The sequence below is a fragment of the Berghia stephanieae genome, chromosome 12, assembly GCF_034508935.2.
Source record: "Berghia stephanieae isolate SIO BIC M18660-M18661 chromosome 12, UCSD_Bste_1.3, whole genome shotgun sequence".
Taxonomy (NCBI): domain Eukaryota; kingdom Metazoa; phylum Mollusca; class Gastropoda; order Nudibranchia; family Aeolidiidae; genus Berghia; species Berghia stephanieae.
In genome coordinates, this window is record NC_088371.1 from 25,846,328 (window position 1) to 25,872,842 (window position 26,515).

Here is a 26,515-nt window from a genome sequence, read left to right on the forward strand (position 1 = left end):
AGGCTTCAATAGGTTCTTGGTTCGAGTCCAACTCTGGAGGACACATAGTTTAATCCTTTGCTCTTTACTCAGATTCTCTCACTGCACTCAGATGTAAAAGGAAACTTGTCAGTAAGAACATTGTGTTTGTCGAAAAAAAATGTAATAGTGCATTACAGCCATTACTGTTGGCTTGGGACCATTTGTAAAGTGCCTTGAATACATTAAATGAATATTGCGCTCTATATAAGCTCTAAAAAAATTTTCTAAACCCCTCATTGATGGTGTGTGTGTTTAAGAAAAACTCTCACTTGTCCTGCCTGCCAGATCGATTGTACCAGCACATAATCCTATAAGTAACCTTAAATATTTATGGTCTGTTAGTGAGAACTAATCACCCACCTGGCAGCCTAAAAATGAAAAACAAAGAGCCGAGTGACGTCACCTTCATTCGTTATTGGTTTGACATAAGCTTTGCATATTCTATCCAAGCTTTCACGTATTTTGAGGCTCAGGTGCTGGCATTCTCATGCATTTACTTCTGGGTGAATAGAGGGGCCAGTTTACAATAGGCTTCAACAGGCGTGACGTCACTTCCCTTGTATTGACGCATAGTAACTTAGTAACTGGCTCTAAACTATCGGAACAATGGCAGATGCCCTTATGAAATACGTCTCCGATGAGCATAAAGATAAAAGTGTATCCAGAGGAGAAAAACATTATAAATCTGATCATATTTTTGACTTTTATACATTCTGATCACATGACATGTGAAATAGTTCTAGCCAGCACGAAGAATAAAAAATACAGATTTTTTTTTGTTTAGAATCAAGCTGCTCGTTGTTGGGCAGACATGACATCAGACTATTGAATCCAATTGGATTTGAGTTCCGTTCATTTCATCAACCAATAAAGTTGCTGGGATATCGATCCCATATCAATCTGGCAAACTGCATGACCCCCCCCCCCCCCCCCCCCCCCCCCCCCGCCACTTTGCTTTAGGTTATCTTAGGGGTTTTCAATTTTAGGTTTTGTTTTACTTTGTTTTTATTACAAAGATTTTTTTAATATAGAGACACAATATTTTTGCATTAATTTGTAAAAGATTTTTTTTTTCTCGGATTTAATAACTTACTTTTGCCACACACCCCTTTCCCCCTTCCCCCCCCCCCCCCCCCCCCCCCCCCCCTTTGAACCTCTCACCAATCCCTTATATTATAAACTCTTCTTTTATTCTTTACCCAGAATCCTCTGTCAAACGTAAGACCATGTTGCCTGGTCACACAGACTCTGTCCTCTGGTTGTGCTTCACTTATGATGGCATTTTACTGGCATCAAGGTAAGGAAGTAGTAAAAGAGAAAAGTCATAGGTAGTCCTTCAGAGCCATTCCGCCCATGGAGCCGGAGTTTATCTCAGTTTCTACAGCATGAAATGGATAATAACTAATTGGTTGCTATCCTATGGATAGGATGCTAGTCTATTGCAAAGTACTTTCCACCAAATCTAACAGACTCAGCTACCCATTCACTGCTGGGTGGACAAGGGGGTCAGATAAAAATTTCGACTGCTCTTAGGATCAATTACGGTTCCTTTGCGTGTGAAGTGAGTGCTCTATCAACTGAGCTATCGTGACCCCCAAGATAAGGAAATGCACCATGGGTAGATTTGGAGAAAAAATTTTTTTTTAATTCTTGTTGAAAAGAAGTTTTACTTGATGGAAAAGAGATGCACAACAAAATTAAAGTTGTAGTTGTTTGCCTCAGTCTTCCATTATGTTAAATAACTATTATCCTATCCAAACCGTGGCAAGCAATTGCTACAGGCCTTTTAGTGCTATAGAAATCAGAGTAACAACAAGATATGAAGTGAATAGAAAAGTGCCAGAAGACAATAGAGAATAAAAATTTTTCGCGGCGGTGGGGTTTGAACCTGCGACCTTATTGGTACGACAACTCCGCCTGGCAGGTGAGAGCGTGGCTCTACCGTGTGAGCTATCCACGAACACAAAAATATTCGTTTCAAACTCAAAGTCATTACTAGATCCCTCTCTCACCCACTTCTTGAGACCGCCGATTCGTTCGTACACCACCATCGCGAATAATTTTGACCAGCAGTTAAGCTTAATAGCCAATATTCTCAACACAAACATATAACATAGAAACGATTGAGACATTGAGTATGCTCCGGTGTATGGGGTGAATTTTTAATTCAGAAAAGTGAGTGGAGCAGGCACTTATGTTGGTAACAACAAGATATGAAGTGAATAGAAAAGTGCCAGAAGACAATAGAGAATAAAAATTTTTCGCGGCGGTGGGGTTTGAACCTGCGACCTTATTGGTACGACAACTCCGCCTGGCAGGTGAGAGCGTGGCTCTACCGTGTGAGCTATCCACGAACACAAAAATATTCGTTTCAAACTCAAAGTCATTACTAGATCCCTCTCTCACCCACTTCTTGAGACCGCCGATTCGTTCGTACACCACCATCGCGAATAATTTTGACCAGCAGTTAAGCTTAATAGCCAATATTCTCAACACAAACATATAACATAGAAACGATTGAGACATTGAGTATGCTCCGGTGTATGGGGTGAATTTTTAATTCAGAAAAGTGAGTGGAGCAGGCACTTATGTTGGTAACAACAAGATATGAAGTGAATAGAAAAGTGCCAGAAGACAATAGAGAATAAAAATTTTTTCGCGGCGGTGGGGTTTGAACCTGCGACCTTATTGGTACGACAACTCCGCCTGGCAGGTGAGAGCGTGGCTCTACCGTGTGAGCTATCCACGAACACAAAAATATTCGTTTCAAACTCAAAGTCATTACTAGATCCCTCTCTCACCCACTTCTTGAGACCGCCGATTCGTTCGTACACCACCATCGCGAATAATTTTGACCAGCAGTTAAGCTTAATAGCCAATATTCTCAACACAAACATATAACATAGAAACGATTGAGACATTGAGTATGCTCCGGTGTATGGGGTGAATTTTTAATTCAGAAAAGTGAGTGGAGCAGGCACTTATGTTGGTAACAACAAGATATGAAGTGAATAGAAAAGTGCCAGAAGACAATAGAGAATAAAAATTTTTCGCGGCGGTGGGGTTTGAACTGCGACCTTATTGGTACGACAACCGCCTGGCAGGTGAGAGCGTGGCTTACGTGTACACCACGCCATTTCGTTCAAGCTCATCACATTACTAGACAAAAATATTGTTTCAAACTCAATCATTCCTGCAAATTTCTATTCCTCTATTGTCTTCTGCAACATTTCTATCACTTCATACTCTTGTTGTTACTCAACATAATCTGCTCCATCATTTCTGATTTTCCATAAGGTACTCAATGTCTCAATCGTTTCTATGTTATATTTTGTGTTGAGAATATTGGCTATTAGCTTAACTGCTGGTCAAAATTATTCGCGATGGTGGTGTACGAACGAATCGGCGGTCTCAAGAAGTGGGTGAGAGAGGGATCTAGTAATGACTTTGAGTTTGAAACGAATATTTTTGTGTTCGTGGATAGCTCACACGGTAGAGCCACGCTCTCACCTGCCAGGCGGAGTTGTCGTACCAATAAGGTCGCAGGTTCAAACCCCACCGCCGCGAAAAATTTTTATTCTCTATTGTCTTCTGGCACTTTTCTATTCACTTCATATCTTGTTGTTACCAACATAAGTGCCTGCTCCACTCACTTTTCTGAATTAAAAATTCACCCCATACACCGGAGCATACTCAATGTCTCAATCGTTTCTATGTTATATGTTTGTGTTGAGAATATTGGCTATTAAGCTTAACTGCTGGTCAAAATTATTCGCGATGGTGGTGTACGAACGAACGAATCGGCGGTCTCAAGAAGTGGGTGAGAGAGGGATCTAGTAATGACTTTGAGTTTGAAACGAATATTTTTGTGTTCGTGGATAGCTCACACGGTAGAGCCACGCTCTCACCTGCCAGGCGGAGTTGTCGTACCAATAAGGTCGCAGGTTCAAACCCCACCGCCGCGAAAAATTTTTATTCTCTATTGTCTTCTGGCACTTTTCTATTCACTTCATATCTTGTTGTTACCAACATAAGTGCCTGCTCCACTCACTTTTCTGAAATAGAAATCAGAGTGAACTCTGGCTCCATGTGTGTTATTGCTCTAAGAAAATCATAAATGATCTTTGTATGACTTTTGTAGACATAATGGAAGCTTTTAAACTCTAGTTTTGTTTTGTTTTCGTTTTTGTGCGGCTATGTGATCTTATGATATGACACTCGCTTTTGGATCGGAAGGTTCTGGATTCGAGCCTCGCTTTGCGCATAGTTGAGTCCTTAAAAGACTCTTTACTCACATTCTCAATAGCAACACTTAACATATAGTACGAGACACCATGTCTGTTTGCCGATTTTACATATTTTTCCGACAGAGACAATTCTGTTAACGCCCAGGTACTCATTTTACACCTGAGTACAGTGAGAAAATGTAAGTAAAGATCCTTTTCCAAGTAGGTACTCAACTATTTACTGCTCAGAGTGGGATGCGAAACCTGGACCTTCCAATCTGAAGGCAAATGTCATACCACTAGACCACATAGCCGCAAACATGTTTCATAATCTTTTCCCTTTTTTTTTTTTGTTTCAGCTCTCTCGACAAGTCAGTTCGACTGTGGAATATGGTAGGTTGATCTCAATTGTGTGGCTGGCTGAGAAAACCTGGAAAGAAGAGAGAGAGAGAGAGAGAGAGAGAGAGAGAGAGAGAGAGAGAGAGGGGGGGGGGGGGGGGAGAGAGAGAAGGAGGGATGGAGGGGACAGAGAGAGAAGGAGGGAGGGAGGGGACAGAGAGAGAAGGAGGGAGGGAGGGGGAGAGAGAGAGAGAGAGACCTAAGCCCAGGTGGATGCTTAATATTTTGACAATATTTTTCAATTGCACATTTGTAAACTGCATTTCATGAGAAAAGAAACCAAATAACATTTTTTTAAAAGATAAATATATAGAAAACTGAGGGATTGGATAATGGGAAGATTCAAAACATTTGAATAATAATTAAATTGATCATCATCATCATTAACATCAACACCATATCATCATTGTCATAATTCACTATCTTATCACTCAAGCCGGAAATGAATGTTCAAATCTCTTCCATCCATTCATTTGTTTTTCATCATCATCATCATCATTTTCATAATTTGCAATATTATCACTCAAGCCATAACAGAATGTCTAAATTTCTTCCATCCTTTTTCCTTTTTTTTTTCCTCCATCAGAACACAGAGCAAACTCTTCTTATTCTTGACAGCCACACAAGGTAGGTCTTGGATGGACTCTTCTCTATCATCACACAATGTTATAATATGGACAGTTTTAATTACGATTGGATGTCTCTCAATAGCTCAGTTTGTAGGGCATTCGTCTCCCATGCAAAGGGAAACAATATTTTCTCTTTTTTTTTTTTTTTACGAGGACATTTGTGTGGGTTTGTTTTCCAAATACCGTTTAGTGTAAAATAGCTTTTCCCTATCTGTTCGTGTTTAATTTTATTTATTTATTTATTATTATTATTATTATTATTATTATTATTATTATTATTATTATTATTATTATATTGTCGTTATTATTATTTTCTTTTTTTTTTTGTTCGTTTATTTATTTGATTGTTTATGTGGTTATATCTCGTTTTTGTTGGGTTTTTTTTTGTTGTTTTTTGTTGTTTTTTTTTGTTTTTTTTTTTTTTGGGGGGGGGGGGGTTCGTTGTTTTTTGTTGTTTTTTTAAAGGCTAAAATTTGTCTTTTACAATGACTCAAACTCGAAAATCCATTTAGCAGAGAAAATAACAATGTGATATATTGTGCAGTGTCAATCAAATCTTTAGTGAGTGTTTTCCCTTCCATTTTTCATTTAAAAGATAAAATTGCAACAGTTTTTTTGTTTATTTGTTTAACAAAATTAAACCCAGGGCTACAGTCTCTATTTTGTAACTTAAGCTCCAATACACCCCAGCCATGCCTCGTGTTATTATTATTATTTTTTTTAATACATGGTTTTCCTGAGAAAAGTATTAACTGATTAATCTTTTCATACAGTTTCTCCAAAGAATGTTGTTGTGTTTTGTTTTTTTTTTGTATTTTTTGTTGTTTTGTTGTTTTTTATGTTTTTCTTGTATTTTTGAGTGATTTTTAAGATTTTTAAAAAATTTGTTTTGAAATCCCTCGTTTAATCTCTCAGTATATTTTCAATTTTTTCTTTTCAGATATGTATCTTCATGTGCCTTCTCATGTGATGGAAAAAATCTGGCAACAGCATCCGGTGACAACACATTAAAAATTTGGCAGTTATCCGATACGTCTGCTATCATGGGTAATTTTCATTGTTTATCAATAGAATTTATGGGGGACCCCGGTAGCTCAATTGGTAGAGCACTCGCTTCACAAGCAAAGGGACCAAGATCAATTCCGGTGCATCGAGATTTTTTCTGATCCCCCTGTCCACCCATCAGTGAATGGGTAGCTGAGTCTGTTAGATCTGGTGGAAAGTACTTTGCGATAGACTAGCATCATGTCCAAGGGATAACATATTTTTTCTATTGTCTTTTCACATAATAGAAACCGAAATAAACTCCGTCTCGATGGCCCCAATGGCTCTGAAGGACAACATTTTTCTTTCTGGAAAGTATTTTGCGAAAGACTAGCTTCCTATCCAAAGGATAGCAAGCAATTGCTATTGTCCATTTCACACTATAGAACCTGAGATAAACTCCGGCTTCACGGGCTTAATGGCTCTGAAGGACTGGGGTTTTTTTTTCCTTTTTTCTTTTTGGATAGAATTTATAATATTGATGAAGACAATGGGAGATCAATCTTTTAACTCTCTCGAATTCACCCTCATTGAAATTTGAACAAATTTGTTCGATTTTCTATGCATATGATCTCAAGAGAGTTAAACACCAAGCAAGGACCAACACTTTGGAACAATTTACCACGGGGGGCTAAGAGGGATGAGGACAAACTAGAAACGATTGAAAGAAAGACTAATAACATTTCTTTTCACTCGTTAATGGTGTTAGTGTATGAAGCCTGCTGTCTATGGGGATTGGTGCGCTATAAATGCCATTCATTAATATTATTATTATTATTATTATTATTATTATTATTATTATTATTATTATTATTATTATTATTATTATTATTATTATTATTATTATTATTATTATTATTATTATTATTATTATGGTGATTATTGAGATTGAATGACCATTAACTCTTTGAATGCTGAGGTTATATTGGCATTTCCGTCACAAAATGGCTGACATCTGAGACAACATGAGAATGACAAGCTAAGATAATGCGACATTCAAATTCAAAATATCAATTAAAATACCCCCCTAGGGCCAATTGAATGTTCTGATGAAAGAAATGATACCATTGGTTCAATTTATAGTACTTTTGTAGAAAGTTGGATTGGATTACATTATTATTTTTGCCATTTCAAGACTTGCTGCATTGTGCGGCCATTGGCCACTGATTCTGCAGATTCTGCTCTGGCCGCACATTGCATCCAATGGCACTGAAGGAGTTAAAAGAGTATTATCATTATAGATTAAGAAGTCAACATCTATATAAGTCAGGGTTCCTATGATGATGATTTCTTCCTGCAGATGGATTGAATGGTTATGAGGACGAGGAGAAGGCAGAAGACAGCCCTTTCAGTCAGGTTGCCATGGAAACGTGGAGTGTAGAGGATGTCTGCCATTGGCTGGATTGGCTAGGCCTCGGGGAGTATGAAGGAAACTTCCGGAAGAATGCAATTGATGGAAAGGAGCTACTGGCCTTGACAGCCTCTGACCTGGAAAATTCCCTTGGAGTTGGTAAGACAAATTGATTGAGATAAAGATAAAAGGAGTAAATCTGACTCATGTATGAACAACACAAAACAAACGACGTTTCGGCCTACTTTAAATCAAGTAAACACAAAATATATATGGGTATATATTTATATTAGATTGTCATAATGATATAGGTGAAAATGTGTGTGTGTGTGTGTGTGTGTGTGTGTTTGTGTCACACACACACACACATTTTCACCAAAATTATTATGACAATCTAATATAAATATATACCCATATATATTTTGTGTTTACTTGATAAAGGCCGAAACGTCGTTTGATTTGTGTTGTTCATTCATGAGTCAGATTTACTCCCTTTATCTTTATCTCCATTTTATTGACTCATTTAGGCACCTCTAGTTATTGGTTTTACAAATCGATTGAATGTGAAATTTATAGGTATTGCAAGTCTTATTGAACAATAATCGTCTCTATCGGTTCCCGACGCCTGCACTCATGCTCTGACAGGGCCGTCAACGCGGCGACCGCCGGGCCGGCGGTTCGCTCCGGGGACTCGGTGAGTCACCCAAGAGATCCCTCCCTCAGCCCGTGAGGGCCTCTCGCTTTCACTTCGCCGTGGGGTTTAGTGGAAACCCTGCAGCTCGCACAGGCGTTGGACTCCTTGGTCCGTGTTTCAAGACGGGTCGGGCAGGTACTGGAAATAACAATGTGAAATTGAATGTAAGCTTCAATTTAATATGCGGATAAAAATGGACGTTTCAGGTTTCCCCTTTATCAACAAAACAGGATGAATGAAACACTACAGACGAATGAGATAATGTGCTGGTGGTGTTGTTAAGATTCATTCATCCTGATTTGTTGATAAAGGGGAAACCCGTAACATCCATTTTATCTGTTTTCGTATATTAAATTGAAGCTTACATTCAATTTCACATTGTTATTTATGTCTTCAAGCAGCAATATTTACATTACTTTCTATCTATCGTGCGGCTATAATATGGTCTTGAGATATGACACTTGCTTCAGATCGGAGTCCTTGGAAATTACTCTTTACTCACATCCTCATATTGTACTCAGGTGTAAAATGAGTACCTGGTCGTTAACAGCTTTGTTTCTGTCAGAGAAGTTGTAATATCTCCTAACAGGCATCATGTTTTGTCCTACATGTTTAGTGTTGCTGTTGACTAGGGATTCTCTGTAAAGCGCTTTGAGTATGTTAAGTGAATTTTGCGCTTTATAAAAGTTATAAAAGTTCAAGTTTATTTGGGGGTTTTGTGTTTATTTTTAGATAATTACACATTTAAACTCAAGTCAAGTGAGATTATGTGTGATGTCCTACACCAAGATACAGTGAATGGTTCAGAGTTTTGCCACACATCACTTGACTCCCGTGTTACAGTAGGAGACAATGATGCTATGATGGTTGAAATAAAATGTAACTCCTAGGAGCCACATAAATAATTGTGGTCTCAAGTAATCTCTCTATATGGTACAGAGTTTCATCTTGTAGCCAAAACTCTAATCTAACAGAGCAATATTGAATGATAAATATGTTACAGTGAATGACATAATCAGTCGGATGGTGAAAACGCTTGAATTGAAATATTGTCAAGTGTAGTTAGAAGGTCAATTTTTATAAAAAATGAGTTCTAGTCATAAATGATGAAATCAACCATTTTTGTACATCTTCGGGAAATATCAAAGCTTAATTCCATTTCTAAATATTTTTTACAGCTAGTCAAGTTGAAAAAGTATGAAATTTGAGAAAAGTTGCTGGATACATTTCCCATACATTTGACCATAACTTCATGACAAATCACCCGATTTACTTCAAATAAATTTAAAATGTTTTGGGAAGCATATTCTTTGAGAAAATGCAAATAAAATGCAAATCCAAAATTTTCACCTTTCGACTGATTATGTCATGCACTGACACATATGAATATTTGATAGATTCATCTCATTCATTAAACTAAAGTTTGACGTTTCAACAATCGTTTACTCCAATTTACTTCACCTACTCAATGTTATGATCTGTTTGGGGTTTGTTTTTTTTTCTGTGACATCTGTCATCATAACAAAATCCTTCCTAGTCGTACAGCATTACAACAGCCATTATCTCCAGAAGAAGCTTCAGCAATTTAAACATTTTGACAGCCATTTCATTATCTACAGAAGAAGCTTCAGCAATTTAAACATTTTGACAGCCATTTCATTATCTACTGAAGAATCTTCAGCAATTTAAACATTTTGACAGCCATTTCATTATCTACAGAAGAATCTTCAGCAATTTAAACATTTTGACAGCCATTTCATTATCTCCAGAAGAAGCTTCAGCAACTTAAACATTTTGACAGCCATTTCATTATCTTCAGAAGAAGCTTCAGCAATTTAAACATTTTGACAGCCATTTCATTATCTCCAGAAGAAGCTTCAGCAATTTAAACATTTTGACAGCCATTTCATTATCTACAGAAGAATCTTCAGCAATTTAAACATTTTGACAGCCATTTCATTATCTACAGAAGAATCTTCAGCAATTTAGACATTTTGACAGCCATTTCATTATCTCCAGAAGAATCTTCAGCAATTTAAACATTTTGACAGCCATTTCATTATCTTCAGAAGAAGCTTCAGCAATTTAAACATTTTGACAGCCATTTCATTATCTCCAGAAGAAGCTTCATCAACTTAAACATTTTGACAGCCATTTCATTATCTACAGAAGAAGCTTCAGCAACTTAAACATTTTGACAGCCATTTCATTATCTCCAGAAGAATCTTCAGCAATTTAAACATTTTGACAGCCATTTCATTATCTCCAGAAGAAGCTTCAGCAACTTAAACATTTTGACAGCCATTTCATTATCTACAGAAGAATCTTCAGCAATTTAAACATTTTGACAGCCATTTCATTATCTGCAGAAGAATCTTCAGCAATTTAAACATTTTGACAGCCATTTCATTATCTCCAGAAGAAGCTTCAGCAACTTAAACATTTTGACAGCCATTTCATTATCTCCAGAAGAAGCTTCAGCAATTTAAACATTTTGACAGCCATTTCATTATCTACTGAAGAATCTTCAGCAATTTAAACATTTTGACAGCCATTTCATTATCTACAGAAGAAGCTTCAGCAATTTAGACATTTTGACAGCCATTTCGTTATCTACAAAAGAATCTTCAGCAATTTAAACATTTTGACAGCCATTTCATTATCTACTGAAGAATCTTCAGCAATTTAGACATTTTGACAGCCATTTCGTTATCTACAAAAGAATCTTCAGCAATTTAAACATTTTGACAGCCATTTCATTATCTACAGAAAAAGCTTCAGCAATTTAAACATTTTGACAGCCATTTCGTTACCTACAAAAGAAGCTTCAGCAATTTAAACATTTTGACAGCCATTTCATTATCTACAGAAGAAGCTTCAGCAGTTAAGACATTTTGCAATGTTTCCTCAAATCCTATAATGCATTATTTTTAAAAATCTTTTTAGGTGCCCTTGGTCATCGTAACAAGATTTTGCGCCTTCGTACAGCGTCACAACAACAGCCCGTATCAACAGGTGGGAAGGATTGGGACAACGTTCCAGGAGAGTTCATATGTCCGATATCCTGTGAGGTGATGAAAGACCCTGTCATCGCTTGTGGTGAGTGACTTGTATGGGCAAAGGGGCTGGTGGGGCACAGGTGAAAGCTGATGTCAATCAATTTCCCTGAAAATCACTTGGTGAAAGTTGATGTCAATCAATTTCCCTGAAAATCACTGTGGTGAAAGTGGAGGTCAATTTCCCTGAACCCTCCCAATGGTAAGGATCAAAATGTCAACAAACATCTCATCCATCCCCTTACTACAAGGAAAAAATATTGTTCCTTTCTTTATGACTTTCTGCACTTAACATTGAAGACGAGACACCATAGCTCTGAGCCTTTGAGATTGTATCAGGTGAACAAAGGTACAGCTACTTAATGACTGCTGAGATGGACTGAAGGGTCTGAAAATATTGATTAAAATGGGTTTGTTTGCATGCAAGTTAAGTGTTCTGTCAGCGAATTTACCAATATCATTTTCATATCATTAAATATTGACTTACACTTGCTGCTTGCAGAACATAGGGCCGCCATCCACCATCTGTTTCTGTCATTGGCTTTCTTCTTTTAATTCAGTAAAGTGAGTGGAGCAGGCACTTATGTTGATAATAACAAGAAATGAAGTGAGTAGGAAAGTGCCAGAAGATAACAGAGAATAAAAATTTTGGGGCACGATGGGGGCTCGAACCCGCGACCGTACTGGTAGGGCAACTCCACCTGGCCGGAGAGAGTGTGACTCTATTGTATGAGCTATCCACCACTCCAATAAAAGTGGTTTCAAACTTGGTGTCTATCTTGAGCCACTCTCTCCCCGACTTCTTGAGGTCACGGGTTCAACAACCACAAACGTTGCGAAGTTAGTTGGCCAGCACTTAAGCTTAATGCCAATATTCTCAACACAAACAAGTAACATAGAAACGATTGAGACTTTGAGTATGCTCCGGTATTTGGGGTGAATTTTTAATTCAGAAAAGTGAATGGGGCAGGCACTGATGTAGCCTCCAAGGTGAGGTTTGTCACTTCCAATTCACCTGTTAGTTAGCACCTCCATGTCTGCTTCTTTTGTGTCCCTTAGAGCTAAACCACACCGGAGACTGACACCAACTACCGTCCTCTGCCGTCTTCGGGATAAAGACGTCCGGCACAGACTATATACTAAGAATAAAGAGAAGAGCCGCTAGACCTACCCATACCAAGGACCTGACGTCCTCTGTCGGGTTTTTTCGAGCCCGACGTCTTTATCTGGAAGACGGCATTGTTGGGTCGTCAGAGTCAGTCTCCGGTGCGGGTTAGCCCTTAGGGTATCCAATCAAGGGATTGATGAGTAATGTTGATCCCCTTTCTTCTAAAGGCGTGACCAACCCATCTCCATGTCCTCCTCTTAAATATTGGCATTTTATTTATATTTTTACTTGAAATGAAATGTTTGTATTCCTCAACTCTCAATATCACCTCTACAGATGGCTACACTTATGACCGTCCAGCCATTACAGCCTGGATGGGCCAGGGAGAGGCCAGGAGCCCGATGACCAACATCCTCCTAGCGTCTACTACACTCACACCAAACAGGACGCTCAAGATGATGATACAGAAATATATACAGCAATCGGAGAGTGCATAGATAAACGTCCAAGAAAAGTCACAGAAACGGATGTCCATTCAAATCTACCCGAATTGATAAAATGGACATCTGGGTTTTGATGTTTCATGCAGATCTGTTACTTATACTTAATCAGTTGGGGGTTTTTGCAGGGAAGGGGGGGAGGTTGTTTTCTTTAGTCTTTGTATTATTTTTTTTCTTTGCGGACAGCACTATCAGAGTGCATCATGTCAGTCAATTTACGACAAATAAAAAAAGGCTTTTAACCATCATGTTTTGAAAGAGGGAATTTTTTTTTTTCCATAAAGAAAACTACATAGAATAGAAGAAAATTATTTTACTTGTCAGATTTAGTTGACACGATTCTAATTTAGAATCAAAGAAAAATATTTTATTTAGTTTTTTAAAATTTTAATGTGCATTTATATAGAATTTTACCCACTTAATGTGCTCAAAGCACTTTATTAGGAATCCCTAACCAACAGAAACACCTAATAATATGACGGATGAGACATGATGCCTGTAAGGTGATATTACATTTTATTTTGACAGAGACAACACCATTAACAATAGTGCGGGGCGGTCCTTGGCAAGCTTAAGGACCACGGTCCTACGGTCCTTGGGAAATGAAGACCGCAAGGACCGGTCCTAGGACCGGCGGTCCTTTTCGACATTGAACATTCCTGAGAGACCGTTTTGACCTTTGGGACCATGGGATCGTTCATTCTTGAACCGTTAAAGACCGCTACACGATGAAAACCGTGGTCTACAGGAGTAAAACACACGAAAGATAGTGCACACTCATTCAATGTAACTAATTAGAGAAGAGGGAGTAGCAGCTTCTTATTTGATACACAGTATTCATTGTTACTTCGATAATTTAGCGTGAATAAAATTTGAAATTATCCCCATTAACGGAGATAGTGGAAATCACCCAATGCGTTGATCGAGTTGTTCGTGGCGTTTATACAACAGCACTGCACCCCCCCCCCCCCCTCTACACATCAACAACACAAACTGCAGTAGGGCAGCGTAGCATTGAGAATGTAAAGAAACGTGAAGTTAAATAGAGGAGGGTGGTTGCGGTAATTAATAAAAAGTAAGTGGGGGTCGATGGTGACTTTTCGCCAGATACTAACAAACCCAGCTACCCATTCATGCTGAGTAGAGGGATTCAGAAAAAAACTCGACTACACACCTGGATCGATCTCTGGCTGATGCGTATAGAGAGTGCTCTATACAACTGAGTATCGGGGCCGCCAAATATTCTATGGACCTTTTAAAATACAGACGTTTAGACTGGTTTTTTTGGAAGGAAGAATACTAATGAAATCTATCGTTGTTAGTTAAAACACCAACGAATATTTAATATTTTTATATTTTTAAATGACAACAATGCGATAGAAAGGAGTTGCTGCTAAATAGATGACAAAATAAATAAAAAATCAGACTTGCAACTTGCTAGGTTGAACCACACAACACACAACCACCATCTATGTAAGTCTAATATGTCAAACAATAACCCATTAGAAAGAGGGTCATCCCATCATAGATCATTGTCATTCGATATTATGGTGTAGTAATTTTGAAATTTACCACGTATAATGGAACGTCCAAGGCGTTGCGCCTCCTGTTCACCATCTCACACACGAAAGGGCGGTTTCGTGAGTGGAGGGAAGGTGGTCGTTTGCCTCTATGGTCGTCTGGTCGTTTTTAGTGTATGGCAAGGGTGGTTGTGGGTCGATTAATTAAGTGGGATGGGTTGGTGATTGGTGAAGATAGGAAAGGAACCGAGGCAAATAAATTCATGCGGGGATTAGTATGGCGCCAGACCGTTTGAAAGGTGATAAGAAGTGAGGACCGCGGCGTTTCCTCTTTGGGACCGGACCAGGATCCAGCTAAAAAGACCGTGGGACGGTCTCGGTCGGTCCTCAGGGCGGCACTAATTAACAACCAGGCACTCATTTTTAACACTTGAGTTCAGTGAGAGAGTTTATGTAATGTGATGTAATGATTAACCTATACAGTATGCAGAATCCCCAAGGTGCTCTAAGGCACTACACATTCAAAGACAATAGATAACACAAAACAAACAAATACTTTAACTACTCAAAATTCTGCCTGAATAGGAATGGTTTTAAAAATAATAAAAAAAATTGAGCTTTTTTATATAGCGCAATATCCACTTAATGTGCTCAAAGTCAAAGCGTTTACAAGGGGTCCCTGACCAACCGTAACACATAACATGTAGAACGAGACATGATGCCTGTTAGGCGATATTACAATTTTTTTCCGACAGAGACAACGCTGTTAATGGCCAGGTAGTCATTTTACACCTGAGTACAGTGAGAGCATGTGAGTAAAGAGTCTTTTCCAAGGACTCAACTATGCACCGAGCGAGGCTCGAACTCAAGACCTTCCGATCCGAAAGCGATTGTCATACCACTAGACCACATAGCCGCGCAGTCTCCTAAATTTACTGAGCTTGAGAAGGCTTCATCGATTTCTTTATGTAATTTGTTCCATAATTTTGGGACTGCCCTGGAGAGAAAGATTCGTCAGCTAAAGATAGTTTATATATTATGGGAACATGAATCAATCGTTCATTTTAGGATCATAGTGGTCTACCACGTGTAAATAGAGAGCCTTTTCCAAGGATTCAAGTTTGTCATTAACAGCATTGTCTCCGTAAAAAAAAAAAAAAAAATTACAATATCGCCTTACACGCGTCTTGTCTTGTCCTAATTGTTTAGAGACTGTTGTTGGCAGTGGACCCTTTGTAAAGCCCTTTGAGCAGGTTTAGTGTTTATTACGCTATATAAATGCTCACAAAATGTGCATAAATATTACCAGTATACTTAGAAATGGACTTTGAAGCTCTATTCTGCAGCTAAGTGGTCTTGTGGTATGACACTTGCTTTCGCATCGGAAGGTCCTGGGTTCAAGCCTTTACGCATAGCCAAGTCCTTGGAGAAGGCTCTTTGCTCACATTCTCTCACCGTACTCAGGTGTAAAATGAGTACCTGGCCGATAACAGCTTTGTCTCTGCAGAAAAAAATTGTAATATCGCCTAACAGGCGTCATATCCCGTCTTAAATGTTAAATGTTGCTGTTGGCCAGAGACCTCTTGTAAAGCACTTTGAGCACGTTTAGTGGATATTGCGCTTTATAAAAACTTAATTGCAAAACATATTTAATTATAATTCGGTCCAATTGTTGATTTATAAATGTAAAATAGGTTCCTACAGTTTCTCCTTTTGTTTTCCTGTGAGAGTTGTGAACTGTCTAATTTCCAAGTAACCAATGTCAGCCCAGTGAAAAGGTCCTATCCACTCGATGTTGGAAAGGGACACAACTTAATGAATTCTATTTTTTTTCCCCCAAAAAAAATATATTGTTATAACCAGTTTGATTAGTGTGAGTATGTTTTGTATGATGTCAAACAGACTATTTATTTATTTATGCCATACAGTAATTGTTCTTTGTTGTTATTAGATTGATACATACAGTGCTGCATTCATTCCTCAACTGTGCTGGGACAATTATTTAAAAAGAAAAATACGTGAGGAATAATTGTAATTCATGTTTGACAGTGAGACGATTTTCGTTCTCACCGTTCATGATTGGGTATTAGGGAATCTTTGTAGACTGGAGATGACGAGAATTCTTTGTAGATTCTTAGTTACGAGGTAGCTCAGTTGATAGAGCACTCGCTTCACACGCAAAGGGACTAAGATCGATCCCGGGTGCAGTCGAGTTTGTTTTTTTCCGACCCCCCTTGTCCACCCAGCAGTGATTGGGTAGCTGGGTCTGTTAGATCTGGTGGAAAGTACTTTGCGGTAGACTAGTGTCCTATCCAAAGGATAGCAAGCAATTGCTATTGTCCATTTCACACTATAGAAACCGGGATAAACTCAGGTTCCATGGGCCCAATGGCTCTGAACGACTACTTTACTTAGTTACAAGAAATCTTTGAGATTGAGGAATACTTTTTGCATTGTGTGTATCAGTTTGTACCGAGTCATCCTTGGTTTGTACATATTATTATTGTTGAACTTGCAAATTTGTTATCCAACTAATGGCATCTTTTCCATATTCCAGACATGACAATGTGTAGGTGTGATGAGTATTGAGCTACTACTACTAGCTATGCATACAAAAATACTCTTTCCTATTTCATTGTATTCTTTGTTGAAGACCCAACCTGCATGCAAAACGTCACCATCATGATCCACGTTAATCTGGTACTGGCAACATGTCGGAATGAACTGAGTGTAAAAAATACTAATGAAAGAGTGATAATGAAGAGGTTTTGGATGAGACCAATACAGACAATGAACGTTTCGAACACAAATCCTTCATCAGCACAACAATAAACAAATAAACGTTGAAAACAAATAAAAAGAATGAAGTGTAAATTGTATCGTCTGTAAGGCGATATTTGTTTTCAATGTTTATTTTTAAAGCAACTTAGTATTCTCCTGGGATTTGGAATTATAAGTTTTATAAAGTTTATGAAAGAAATTTCACCCTCCTGACTGAGAGGTCATTTGTTTAAACTCAGTTTTCAGGTTAAACAAACTCATTTTAAGCGTCAGGTTCAGTCTGAAATTACATTCATTGATTTTCGAGGTGTTTTTCGAGGATTGGTCACAAAATGGTGTCGTATAGATAATGTCGTTCCCTGTTCTGCTGTACTCTGTCAAAACACTTTTTTTTTTAATTTTGGCCAGAAAATTCATCCTTCAAATTTCGATGGATTAAATGGCCCTCGTCTTGTCAAAAACTCTCAAACCTGAGACTTCAAGGAATTATTTCATCAAGTCTCATGTTTGAGAGTTTTTTAAGAATCATTTTAATATTTTTAATTATATTTATATATATAAAGGACGTTTTCTGGCCTAATTATTAAAAATATGATCTTTCTTTTCTATTTGTTATTTTTATGGCAATCTACATACTATTTCTAAACAACGTCACACATTTGACCCTCTTTACGGGTGGGGTTTTATGATATAAATGTCTTATTTGACTTGATATCTTACAAAGAAAGCAGGAGCATCGATGCATCTCTGTAGTCATTCAGAGCCGTTCGGCCCATTGAGTCATTCGTTTATCCACTGTAGTGTGAAATGGACAAGAGCAATTGATTACTATTTTTGGAATCTACATTTGTTCCCTGTTTGTCCCATTCTCCTTCGCTTTGTCTTACTTTTCTTAGGTGCTTTAATAATAATCTAGAATTTTTTACTATCCCATTTTCTTCCTTTCTTACTGGTGCTGAAATGACCTCAATGTGTCACAAGCGCCGAAAAACCCTGAATTGTTTGATGGTCATTTCCATTTTTATCCAGACAAGATTTCCAATGCATAAAAGTTTCATTTTACCTTTGAATAACATCAATGTAAAGTTTCATGAGCATCGATTATTATCATCTCTAGCTATTGAAAAAGCAAAGATATTTAAAGCCAGTTTTTAGTGTAAAACCTGTTGTTGTTTTTTTTTTTTTTTGCTTTTTTAAAATCTTCATTTCACAAACTGTTTTCACTCCACCGTATTCAACATGTATGAAAGTCAAAAAAAATTGTCTGATTGCCCAAGCATGTGAACACAACGAGAGTTTGAGTTAAGATCAGGCTTTCAAAATCAATCACCTGAAATTCTCCATGAAATTACAAACAATTCACTGGATGGGGTTCATGACCTCCCATAGCGGTCAGGGATGCACATACTGTGTCTTCTATCCCTCTATATCTGTTTTCAAATTTGCTTCTGTCTTTGTCTTAGAATGAGACTACTTGGTTTTGTCCTGGCTCTGGCGCATAGCAGATTTATATAATAGAAAACTCAGGATGTTTCCAAGATTAAAGCAAAGATTAAACTTACTCTTTTTTCCTTGGTCATGACATTGTATGTCATAACTTTGTCGTCTGTCTCCCGTTTCCAGTCTGTTTCAGTTGTAATCAATGGATGCATTCCTGTATTGCCTTATTTGGTGTATTATATGATGTGATATGTTTTATAAGAATATAATTTGATATTACGTATATAATATACGTATATGTTTTATAAAATGTAATTGATATTATGTGACGAGATGTTGTGTAGTGTTTAGTGTGTTATCATGCCCGTTGTAATTCTTGTATCATTACCGTGGAATGGGGTCATTGGTTTTTTTTTTTGTACCCAATCAAAGCTTACTTTATGCCTAAAGATTTGAAACTAAATTTATAGAATGACGAAGACCAGCCCCTAATGTGCCCCACCCCATCCCCCGATTGAAAGACTACTATTTAAACATCTTTATATGATATATATTATATTCTGTCCGATGTTCTTTTCCTAAAGTATGGAAAAGGGGGAAATACATATGTCAAATGATTTACACTTTAATTTTACCATATTTGTTTTATAATTTTCAAATTGGGGAGCACATTTCGGGGCTGGTCTTAGTCAGCCCAACTGGCCTTAATCACTCCATTCTACAGTACATGGTTTCTGTCTATCCTTCTGTACAATACCTTTTCTCACTGGGTGGGGATCCTGACCTCCCATAGCGGGCAGGGAGGTATATACTATGTCTTCTATCCCCTCTTATCTGTTTTCCAATTGCGTTCTGTCTTTGTCTTGGAATGAGATTACTTGGTTTTGTCCTGGCCCTGGCCTGAGTCCTAGCTGGGAGGGAAACAGTAAAATGCATAGTTATTGTTTTGGGAGATGATATTTTTTTCCTTGTAAATCATCTCTCTGTTATGTATTATTATGTTTGTTATTTTTAATGCATAATGTAAACATTTGGGTGTATTCCTCTTTGTTGGATTTTGTGCTTGTGTCCGGATGAGACATATAGGTGATCTCAAACTAAGTACATTGATGGTTTGCTCTTGGAATCTTCATCTGATCCCTATTTGTTCCCAGTTCCCCTTTGTCTTCCTTTCTCTTGGGTGCTTTAGTTGTAATTCTAGAACTTTTTACTATCCCATTTTCTTCCTTTTTACTGGCGTTGATATAACCTAAATGTGTTGCAAGTGCCGTAAAACCCTTAAAAACAAAAACAAATACCTTTTCTCATTTCGGACCCTCTGTTTGAAATGCCTTACCACAGAGCATTCGTGAAAAAGAATTGTTGGCTATTTTTAAACGATCGCTTAAAACATATGTTTCAATTTTAGTAGATGATATGAGAAGCAAGATAGGTGTCTGGCTTCTGTTGTGTTGTATGTGTATGTATGTGTGTGCGAATGAGTTTGTTTCAGCCAAATTCATTTGTAATTTAAATGCTTAGAATCTAGTGTCTCGGAATTATAGCTCTTTATTATTATTATAAGTTTTCAGTATTATTATTAATATTATTAATTCCTAATGTCTTGTATTATGAATAAATAAACCAAGAGCAACACATGGAATTCCCTCAAAGACTGCAGGATGTAATTTGCAAAATGGGCTTGTGGGGCAAGCATTTTACAACATTATCATGGGTGGGGTTCCTGACCTCCTATAGTGGGCAGGGAGGTACATACTGTGTCTTCTATCCCCCTATGTCTGTTTTCCAACATGCTTTCTGTCTTTGTCTTGGAATGAGATTACTTGGTTTTGTCCTGGCCCTGGCTGGATACCCTAGCTGGGAGGGAAACAGTCAAATGTATAGTTAGAGTTTTGGGAGATGATATTTTTTTCCTTGTAAATCATCTCCCTGTTATGCACTGTATTGTTTTGTTTAAATATTATATATGATTTTTAAACATTTGAGTGTATCCCTCTTCTTAGTTGGGACCTGGGCTTGTGTGTGGATGAGACTTTTAGGTGATCTCAAACTAAGTACTTTGATAGTGTGCTCTTGGAATCTACATCTGTTTCCTATTTGAACAAATTCCCCTTTGTCTTACCTTTTCTTGGGTGCTTTAATTGTAATTCTAGAACTTTTGACTATCCCATTTTCTTCCTTTTTACTGGCGCTGATATGACCTGAATGTGTTGCAAGCGCCGTAAAACCCTTAAAAACAAAACAAACAAACATTATCATCTGCTTGTACATTGCTAGAGATCTAGCTTTTATTTATTACTACAAATGCCCTTTGCTATCTTTTGGATGTACCCATATAAGTATAAGAGGGGAACCAGTGCTTGTGTCTTGGTGAGACTTTTAGATGGTCTCAAATGAGACGGATTGATTACTCGATATCTACTTTATTTCAGCCTTCTATTTAAAGTATCATCCCATTGTTTTACTAATTTTCCTGGGAGCTTTTGAGATCACCTAACTGGGTGGGGATCCTGACCTCCCATAGTGGGCAGGGAGGTACATACTGTGTCTTCTATCCCCTTATATCTATTTTCCAACATACTTTCTGTCTTTGTCTTGACATGAGATTACTTGGCCCTGTTCGGAGTCCTGGCTGGGAGGGAAACAGTCGAATGCATAGTTATTGTTTTGGGAGATGATATTTTTTTCCTTGTAAATCATCTCTCTGTTATGTATCATTATATTTATTTTTAATGTATAATGTAAGCATTTGAGTGTTTTCCTCTTTGTTGGATTTTGTGCTTGTGTCCGGATGAGACTTATAGGTGATCTCAAACTAAGTACATTGGTGGTATGCTCTTGGATTCTACATCTGATCCCTATTTGTTCCTAGTTCCCCTTTTGTCTTACTTTTTCTTGGGTGCTTTAATTGTAATTCCAGAACTTTTTACTATCCCATTTTCTTCCTTTTTACTGGCGCTGATATAACCTAAATATGTTGCAAGCGCCATAAAACTCTTAAAAACAAAACAAAACGAGATCATCTAAAGTTTATATTCATAAAATATAATCTTTTGACAATCCTGTCGTCTTCGTTTTTACTTTAGCTAAAATTGTCGTAGACTGCAAACGCTTAAAACCCTTGAAATCAAACCATATTTGTCCTATTTGCCTTATTTTTCTTGGGTCTTTGTTTTGTAAGTATAGATCTACTAATAATATCCCTCAACGATACCATTATCTTTTTCTTTCTACTTTTACCGAACTAAATTATATATATAAGGGCCACAATCAATGCATGCGCTCTAAAAAATGAATAAATTTGAGAAAAATGTGTGTGTGTATAATATATATTACATGTAATACGTTAAAAGTTTGTTACTATTGAAACACCGTGTTCAAACCCACTTCCTATTGCCTTACGATTCGTCGAAGCCTTCTTCGTCGTCATTTGCATTTTCTCTAGCCTTTTAAGAGCAAAGTTCGATCTGACTTGAACTGATGTCATGTTTTGTCATTTTCTTTAACAGAGCAGTAAAAAACATGTAGTTGAAAGCTGCACTTCTGTTGCTGCTCTCTTATTGAAAACGTTTAATATCTGTGTCCCATTGATTCGAGACAGTTTTATGTTGGGTTGTACATCTCATCACATTTTCTTTTTCATATAAATAAGGGTTCACTGATAAGCACTCCGTAGTGATTTAGATCAAGTTACAAACGGATGTGTGTGTGTGTATGTGTGCATTTGAGAAAGGGATGGATGGATTTTAACGTCATGAATTACCTCCCTTTAACTGCACGCCTCTTTTAATTTATTTTATTTTATCACTTTGATGGAAATAATCAAAATTATTTTGTGGACATCATTCCTTAGTGCAAACTATAAACAATGGATGGTGTTCCATGATACTTGTTTGTTTTGTTTTTTTAATTTAAAACACATTTTTAAAATATTATTTTATAATGTTATAGCAATATCTACAACCTACAATTATACATTTGCAAGTCCGATAGCTGAATGCAATTATGAGCCTGTTTTATCATTAATGTAATAGACATTATTTTACATTGGATGAAGTATGTTATTCCATTACAAATGCAATTATAGCTGTTTATCATAATGTAATAGACATTATTTTACATTGGATTGAGAGTATGTGTATTTCCATTACAATGCATTATGAGCCTGTTTTATCATTAATGTAATAGACATTATTTTACATTGGATTGAGAGTATGTGTATTTCCATTACAACAATATTATATGCTCATAACAATTTGGGTTAACAGCTGATCTGCAAATAACTACAATTGGGGATGAAATTATTACTATTACAAAAATGAGTACGAGTCCATAACAATTTCGGTTATCAGACCTGCAAATAAGTACAATTCAGTCTGAGAATATTTCCATGATAACAATATGCCCATAACAATTTGGGTTATTAGACCTGCACATCTGTAAGTTCTTTGTCTACCACCCATTTATTTTCATGGGTTAAATTTGGTTGTAAATTGTAATAATATGCAGTCCATTTCGTCAATCTGGTATCATGTCGGGATAAGACAGCAGCAGTGTCTACTAATGGTCTCGCACTTCTGTTATAATTGGATTCAATAGTCTGATGTCACATCCCCCAGCAACGGCCAGCAGCATGGTACTTTTTATTCTTCATGCTGGCTAGAACTTTTCATATGTCATGTGATCAGAATGTATAAAAGTGAAAACATGATCATATTTATAACGTTTGTCTCCTCTCGTGAGAGAAATATTTCATACGGGCGTCCGCCATTGTTCCGATAGTTTAGAGCCAGTTACTAAGTTACTATGCATCATTACGAGGGAAGTGACGTCATGACTGTTGAAGCCAATTATAATGGTCCATCCAGATGGTGAGATCGTTCGGCATTTGTGTACAGGCAAGAACCCACCCAGAATCCTCGTCACGACACAATTCTGTGGGGCTTCGGGTTCTTGTCCACAAAGCATACACAATCCGTAGAATTACGAAATTTCGGCTCCAGTTTCAGAAATTCACGAGCATCTCAAAGTCATTCAAACAGGGAAAATGAAAGTTTGGTACCAGACGATATAATTTACAGGATTTTAAAAGTGTTATTTAATCCTCGTGAGGGTAAACTGTTGGCATATAAAGTAAACTATAGCGACTACTATTTTTATCTCTTAAAAAATACGAATTTTAACATTTCCAAGAAGGCGGGTTAGTGTACAGGTGGAAAGTCCCCATTGATGAAGCGTTGCTATAGTTAACTTAAAAATCAACAATTTACCCTCACATTCATGGATTAAATAACACCCCAAAATCATAAAAATCATGTACAATGGCACCAACCATAGTTTTCAATAATAAAAAAATTAAAATAATAAAATTCTCTTTATTCATCCCATAGGGGAAATTTGTCTCTAGGGTATATTCCAAGGGAAGACTGGAATAACCCAGGCATCAGCCGCAGTGGAACACTGCAAATTGAGCTAGGCCGAGGTGACTTGCTCAAGGCGATACAGCGCAGCAGCGGGTGATCGCACTCTGTACCTTCCAGATACGAAGCAAAGACGGTATCACTGAGCCACGCTGCCCCTAATGACTTAAAGATGCTCATGACCTTCTGAAATAATTGTAACTGTAATTAAATCTCTCCTAACCGATCATTTTCAGTATTTTCCCAAAATGGCAGACACCCAGCAGAAAAATTGATTTTTTAATCTCAAACAAGCTCTCCACTTTATGTTCTTATTAATTAAACAAAGATCATTCTTCAAAGTTTGTGATGTACAAATTAAATCTGAATAAGTAAAATGTATATTGTGTCGTAACAAATGTGATGATTTTGCTGTAGGTGGTAAGGAGAGGATTAAGTAATTCTATGAATTGTTCATACTTAGGAGGCAGGTCTGTTCTGACGTGATGCCATTTTGATACACACTTCCTCCAATCCTCCAAGGTCATGCAGTGACATTGGGAACTAGTTCAAAGTTCCAATCGCAATAGTTCAAGAATCGTACATTCAATAAGCAAGATTTCACATTCAGTATTGATAGAATGAAATTGACGTCACTCGGGTCTTTTTTGCCATCCACGAATTCTCACTAAACTGTATTAACCAAGCTATAAAAGTTCATGGTTACACATAGTTTTGTGCGTTGGTGCGTTATACTTCCGGATGGCAATGTTGTGAGATTCTTAGCCAAGCGCATACTATCTATACTAATCTGTAATTGTGAGACTAACCCGACAGAATATCATTTTGAGACGCGTGGTCTCATGTAAATTATAGTTGTTTTGTTTATTTTTCTATAAAGTATCTTGTGTATTATTCAGAAATCTTTTGTTATTCTTATAAATATATCCTGTGATAAATAAAACCTGTCTTGTTTCCTGACTGCTATTTTGTTCTCTCCTTTTCTTAAACTATTGGAGGTGGGGAAGAGTTTGGAGCGCTGCTATTGGGTTTATTGGAGTTTTTAAAGGTTTTAAGTTTTATGGCGCTTGCAACGCATTTAGGTCATATCAGCGCCAGTAAAAAGGAAGAAAATGGGATAGTAAAAAGTTATAGAATTACAATGAAAGCACCCAAGAAAAGGTAAAACAAAGGGGAATTGCGGGTGGTTGGATGGGAGCATCACCCTTGAATCATATACCAATGATGTTCGCATGGGTGTACGATCCGATAGTGATGTCGTTTCTTCTTCTCTTTACTAGCCTATCCTGCTTCTTTGGTTTGTGATTGTATTTTTGACAGGGGATATTTTTTTTCTGTAAATCTTCTGCCTGTTTGTTCTTGGTTATTTATAATTTAGCTTATGATATCTTTAGGTTATGATTTTGATTGACATTTGTACTATTTTTGTTAGATTGCTTGTTTTTTTGTTTCAGCGGTCTCTCATATAACCTCAATTGTGTTGGAAGAGACCTAAAGCAACAAACAAACAAACTAAACAAAGGGGAATTTGTTCAATTTGGGAACTGATGTAGATTCCAAGAGCACATTATCAGTCAGTGTATTAGTTTGAGATCACCAAAAAGTCTCATCCAGGCACGAGCACATGTCCCAACTAAGAGATATACACTCAAATGTTTACAAACCATATATAATATGTAAACAAGACGATACAGTGCACAACAGAGAGATGATTTACAAGGGAAAAAAAATATCATCTCCCAAAACTCTACTTATTTGACAGTTTCTCTCCTAGCTTGGGTATCCGGCCAGGCCTGGACAAAACCAAGTAATTTCATTCTAAGACAAAGAGAGAAAATATGTTGGTTTGTTTGTTTTTAAGGGTTTTACGGCGCTTGCAACACATTTAGGTTATATCAGCGTCAGTAAAAAGGAAGAAAATGGGATAGTAAAAAGTTATAGAATTACAATTAAAGCACCCAAGAGAAAGTAAGACAAAGGGGAACTGGGAACAAATAGGGATCAGATGTAGATTACAAGAGTACATCACCAATGTACTTAGTTTGAGATCACCTATAAGTCTCATCTGGACACAAGCACAAAATCCAACAAAGAGGAATACACTCAAATGCTTACATTATACATAATACAAAAATAACAAATACTCGTACATAATGGAGAGATGATTTACAAGGAAAAAAAATATCATCTCCCAAAACAATAACTATGCATTTGACTGTTACCCTCCCAGCCAAGTACTCCGGCCAAGGTCGGGACAAAACCAAGCAATCTCATACCAAGACAAAGAAAGAAAGCATGTTGGAAAACAGATATAAGGGGATAGAAG

The 26,515-nt window shown here is 37.3% G+C and overlaps 1 protein-coding gene across 2 annotated transcripts in view; it reads left to right on the forward strand.

The window, feature by feature from the left end:
• The window catches only part of LOC144958349 (WD repeat, SAM and U-box domain-containing protein 1-like), a 32,892-nt gene extending 7,741 nt beyond the window's left edge, over positions 1-25,151 (forward strand). The window contains exons 6-13 of one of the 2 annotated variants that reach the window (XM_078890292.1): positions 1,225-1,318; positions 4,607-4,640; positions 5,233-5,273; positions 6,216-6,322; positions 7,620-7,829; positions 11,311-11,463; positions 12,865-13,576; positions 15,326-25,151. In XM_078890292.1, the coding sequence (XP_078746418.1) occupies positions 1,225-1,318; positions 4,607-4,640; positions 5,233-5,273; positions 6,216-6,322; positions 7,620-7,829; positions 11,311-11,463; positions 12,865-13,025 (800 nt within the window). In that variant the 3' untranslated portion in view covers positions 13,026-13,576; positions 15,326-25,151. Of the gene's footprint in view, positions 1-1,224; positions 1,319-4,606; positions 4,641-5,232; positions 5,274-6,215; positions 6,323-7,619; positions 7,830-11,310; positions 11,464-12,864; positions 13,577-14,961 lie in introns of both variants that reach the window. The other variant, XM_078890291.1, reaches the window with a different exon arrangement.
• The last annotated feature ends 1,364 nt before the right edge of the window (positions 25,152-26,515 follow it).